This window comes from Pinus tabuliformis, chromosome 8 (assembly GCF_031772625.1).
Source record: "Pinus tabuliformis cultivar Carrire ecotype Pingquan chromosome 8, CPIR1, whole genome shotgun sequence".
Taxonomy (NCBI): domain Eukaryota; kingdom Viridiplantae; phylum Streptophyta; class Pinopsida; order Pinales; family Pinaceae; genus Pinus; species Pinus tabuliformis.
The window spans coordinates 1,501,668,190-1,501,673,686 of NC_142294.1; the positions used below are offsets into that span (position 1 = coordinate 1,501,668,190).

At 41.0% G+C, this 5,497-nt stretch overlaps 1 protein-coding gene across 1 annotated transcript; it reads right to left on the reverse strand.

Annotated features, from left to right (window-relative positions):
• Window positions 1-3,362: 3,362 nt before the first annotated feature.
• LOC149241539 (putative disease resistance protein At5g63020) lies at window positions 3,363-4,280 on the reverse strand. The gene has a single exon (XM_089370582.1). The coding sequence runs from the start codon at window positions 4,278-4,280 to the stop codon at window positions 3,363-3,365; it is 918 nt and encodes a 305-aa protein (XP_089226708.1).
• Between the last annotated feature and the right edge of the window lie 1,217 nt (window positions 4,281-5,497).

Here is a 5,497-nt window from a genome sequence, read left to right on the forward strand (position 1 = left end):
CATTCTTTACCAATTCCGTTCCACGTCTCTCCAAAGCACTACTACTGGTGTTGCAGAAATCAGACTGGGCAAACCGGTGGCAGCGATCAACATATGGGCAGCGTTCAAGATTGTAATACACCAAGATTGTAATACAACTTAAATACAATAGACCTTTTAATATATATATAGCTAGCGTCCAAAACAGTCAACGCATGGAGCAGCGTACAGTTCAACGCATGGAGCAGCGTACCAAAACAAACTTCAGGAATCATTGAGACTAGCGTTATATGCCAAAACAACGTTATATGTCTACCAGCATTAATACAATGCCAAAACAATGTTATATTACCAACATTCTTCAAAACAAGAGCAACAGCATTCTCCAACGGATCAGCGTTCTGTAAATACTTAAAATGAAGCAATTCTCAGTGGCCTGGAAACATGCTCTCCAGCCAGTCTGTCCATGATGCTGGCGGATCTTCATGTCTCTCGTGCCACTCATGTTTGTGTTTATCTGAGTCTAGGAACAACCGTTGGCCATGGTCTGGGAAGTCTGGCCTTCCAACAATACGTTTGAATGCCCTCTGTCGCGGTTGGAACCTGAATTTCTCATTCATCAGTCGAACCAGGGCGCTGCTTGAAGGGCTCTTCAGAGAAGGATCATATGGATCATACCAAAATTTTCACGCATTAGAGTTCACATTCATTAAAGGAGAGGAACACTTCCGGCGTTGTAGAAGAGGAACGTTGCAGTAGAGGAACGTGGCAGCAGCATTCAGGCCACTGCGTGGAGTAGTGTTCAGGCCACTGCATGGCAGCAGCGTTTTGTATGCAAAGTTTATGGGCAACGTATGGACAACGCTTTTGAATGGAGAGGAGAGGAGCAGAATAGGGAGTTGCAAAGGGTATAAAAGCTAAAAAAATGGAGCTGGCTCTGATACCATGTTAGGCCAGGCAGTAACTCAACCAAAAATTGATTCGTGTTCATCTCCCGATGAATGTTCATATTACTTATTTATCTATTTACATTATATTCACCCAATCATGAGGTTTAGGTGTCAACAAAACCTAGTGTTTATGATATAAAATAAGTTTGGGATGGAGAGCCATGTTGAATGCATGGAGGCTTGAAATGCCAAATGGAACACAAGTGGGCAGATGTTGCATTTATCTTGAATGTTTATGTAATAAAATTTTGTTGTGAGGGAAATCACACAAAGTAAAGGAGAGAGGACAAGAGTAGGGTTGAACAACAAATGAACCACATAGGCATTGAGAAGAACACCTTGGAGTGAGGAGCTTCCCTTTCATTGAGAATGATTATGTTTACAAAGCTCATCAAATGCATGGATGAGGGTCACATGCTAAGTGTCGTGGGGGAGGGAAAGTAATTAGCACCCTTGGGTGGCTCTAATGCAAAGAGTTAGACATAATCCACATTAGATGTGAGTGCGGATCAATACAATATCACTAATTTACCATTCCATTGATTATTCTCCAAATATGGGCTAAGTGTCTTGTAGCCTTGAGGGTTAGTTTAAGTAGCCATGAGTAAGATGTGAGATCTGTCTCCCCATTTTGGTGAGGTTAGATGTTCAATTCTCTTGGTCCTCTAGGGGCAAGATGCTTGGAAGTTGGGCAGTGATGGTCTACCTAAATTACCATCCATCAAAGATGGTGAAGTCTATGGAATTTTCCCATATATATATATATGTAAAAGAAGGCCACACATAAAGTGGGTGCTCTCCTTGTGGTTTCACCCCATTGACACAATCATTTATGTCACACAAGGCCCAACCTACTTTGTTGGAAGACTATTGTTGAAGGAAAAACATAGGAACTTGGTGGAGAAGAAGCAAAACTCCTTGTCATTGGAGGGTCATATTTTGATCACATGAAAGACAATCAATGCTTGTGGGAATATTTGGCATTAGGATACAATGTTAGAGGTCTCATTTGTATGAGAGCTCAATAGCTTCTTATTGGGAGGAGATATATGCAATAGTGTAGACATGACATAAACACAATGAGATAACTTAATTGTGAAAACTCTAATATATAATGTAATACACACCTTTTATAAACAAAAATAAATAAATATTTATTATTCTCAATATAAATATATTATTATTCTAATTTGATTTAAATTAAATCCTTAGATTTATCCACACATATTATTAATTACACCAAACACATTTTAAAATGAAATAAATTATCATATATAACTAATCATATAGAAATAATTTATCCCTCCAAAAGAAAAATTAAAAATTAGAATTTTATCCCTCCAAAAAAAAAATTAAAATTAGAATTTTATCCCTCCAAAAATAAAAATAAAAATTAGAAGTCAAAATGATTTACCGCTTGACTCTACCCCTATTTACAAAATTTCACCACCATTATCTAACCATGTGTTACCACAACACAATCATCAAGAGTGGGAAACAAAACATTTGAAAACCATTACCTCCGTGCACAATCAGCTAAGGGTGGGAAACAAAGTGGTTTCAAGTTTAAAACATGACTTTTCTATCAGACCATTGATTCAAAGCCTACAAAGAAAAAAGCCATAGAGGTTTGGCTTCTTACTCATTTCAAAGACGTTGTGAGTAGTTCAATAGAGTTTTGGTCCGACTCGTTACCCACAACCAGCTTTTGCAATAAAACCCTAATACGATCTCCCATATCTACCATTGCTTCACTCAATACATGACCGAGGCACAAGGCTTCTATGGATGTATGCATCTACTTGTTTGGACTTGAATTCACGAGAGTAGAGGTTAGGGTTTATTTTTTCAAATCTACATGCAGGAACAAGACAAAATTACTAGTCTTTTGTGATTTGGAGGTGCTGCAAAACGAGGAGCCACATAGAGAATCTGTGGGCAATGTTAATTCTATTTCAAAAATTCAGAAGCTAATGTAGGCTATGGGAGCCCACGATTTCTCTCTGAAGGACATTTTTAGGCCCAATCGCCACCGTACCATCAAGTTATTTGGTGCTCTCATCAATTTCTGGTGCTACAGGTGAGATGGATATTGTATGTTACGAGATCCTAGCGCTAGCTTTTATATTGGCTTTAATGTGTTTTGACATTTTTTCTTCGTACTCAAGGAAAATACTTATTATGGGTAGGCTAGACAATAATGGAATGCAACAATGAGCTTGAAAATGAATTACTGATAGAAGAGATGAACATCGAGGTTTTTCTGCCCAAATTCTCTTATGCAAAATAATTGGTTTGCTTCAGATATTTTTTTGTAAATTTAATTAGCTTAGATTTGCATATTTATTCTTTTTTTTTTATGGATCTAAACTGGAACGATAATTAAAAGAAATTGAGGCAGAGTGACAATCAAAGCAGCTTCTAACTTAAGCACTACAGGCTGAAATTAAGAAGCTGCAGATGGATTTCAGCATCTTTGGGAAACATGGCACGATAAAGAAAACAGTTCTTCAAAGTAGGATTGGGCAAATTATCGTAACTCCATCTCAATGGCTCGAACAGCTCCTCATTAACATGAGGATATAAACTCAGAAAATTTGGATCCCCTGTTTGCATCTGCTTTAAAGCAAGTTTCCAATCATCCACAGGTCTTCTCCTCAATGTAGTAGCTAGTACACGTATGGCTAGGGGCAAACCTTTACATTCATCTGCAACTTGTCTCCATGTATTCGCTTTATCCTGGGGAATACCTTGGCCTTCAAAAGCTATCTTGCAAAACGAATCGGCAGCTTCGTCGAGGAATAGGGTTTGTACTTTCATGGACTCTTGTGCACCCATTTCTCCAGCCTGGCGAGCAGAAAATACAATCTTGCTTCCCTGCTTATTGACAAATGCCATGCCCAATTGATTAATATCGAAGAATCTCCGTAAATCATCTAAGAACACAAGAACTTTCTTGTCCCTCAGAGAAGCAGACAATGACGTCTTCCTATAATCAACATCATTATAGCTTGGTAAGTCATGCTTGATTTCGTGAACAATACAACTCTGCAAGTCGGCCAAATTAGGGAATTGACCAACTTTAACCCAAATCACAAAATCAAAGCCTCCTCTATTAACCTTGAAAACGTTGTATGTTCTTTTTAGCAATGTTGTTTTACCAACCCCTCCCATTCCATATATACAAATTACATGAACGACCGGCTCTCCCGTAAGAAAGCTCATTAGCTTCTCAGAGTTAATCTTAGATCCTACCTGTAACGCCCTGAGGTCGTGCACGGGCGCGCGCTCCCTCTCCTCACGAAATTGACTAAGTGTTGGTGCGAGCGCTCCATGAAACGCCGAGAGCATAAGTGATAATGCGCGCGTAGTAATGGAGGGCGCTCGCCTACTTATAAGGCAGCTCGCCTTATGTCTTAAAGCCGACCAAGGAGCAAGTCATACGTTGGGCAAGCCGACGGTTGATGGAGCGATTGGTGGGCGAATGGTTAAACGTTTGAAGGGTCGGCCAGGAGACAACGCACAAGAGAGTGTGCGTATATACATGGCAGGACTGCAATTCATTTGGAGCATCGAACTCACATCGGTCTTCATCGCACAAAGGGTAGTGCGCACTTGGGAGAGGCGCAGGTTTACCACAGTTTGGTGGATGAGCCCGCCGAGCCAGGCGAGGGTCGAGTTGAGGATCGTGCGGAGGTTCCGGTGGTGCGCACGGACGCCCACACGTATATCGCACTTGGACTTGGGCAAGGGTCGTGCACGAGTGCGCCCGCCCGCCCAACGCCGAGTTGGTGTGTTATTGTAACTTTGTATTTTGAGGAGTCTTGGCAGACCGCCGTGCGCTCTTGCACGGGCGGGCGCCCTCCCGTTTATGGAATGCCGGTTGAGCGCGGATCCCGGTCATGTAACTTCGCATATATAATAAAAGATTGATTATCATTATTATTGCCGAGTTGATTTTATTATCTTTATATTGTTGATGGTTTCCGCACATTAATACTATGAATTCATGTTGATTATGAATTGTTAAGGCGTAGTTCGTAAAGTTTATTAACGATGGAACATCTTAATAACTTAGGCGATGCCGCACCCGGCCAATTTAACGAAAAAAGAATTGGGGGCGTGACAGTTGGTATCAGAGCAGGTTCACGAGGTGTTGAAGCTGCTGAACAAAGTAAAGGTGATATGGTGAAGCCTGATAGAGCAGGGTTGCTCATGACAGGTGAAGCTGATAAGGTTATGGAGAAATCATGGATGAACAGTCTGGGTTTCGTGGACTTGATGGTTCATGGCAAGACCATTCAAGCTCTAGTGGACACGGGTGCCACACATAACTTTATGACGACACAGTTGGCAAAAGAGGCTGGGCTGACGATCACCCCATCGAATATGGAGGTCAAGGCAGTGAACTCTAGAGCTAAGGTGGCGGGTTTGGTACACGAAGTAACTGTGCAGATAATAGACTGGAAAGGTCAGTTGGACTTCACGGTGATGGAGATGAATGACTTTGATATGATTCTCAGACAGGATTTCTTGAAGGGCAACAAGGCTATTGTTGTCCCCTTCTG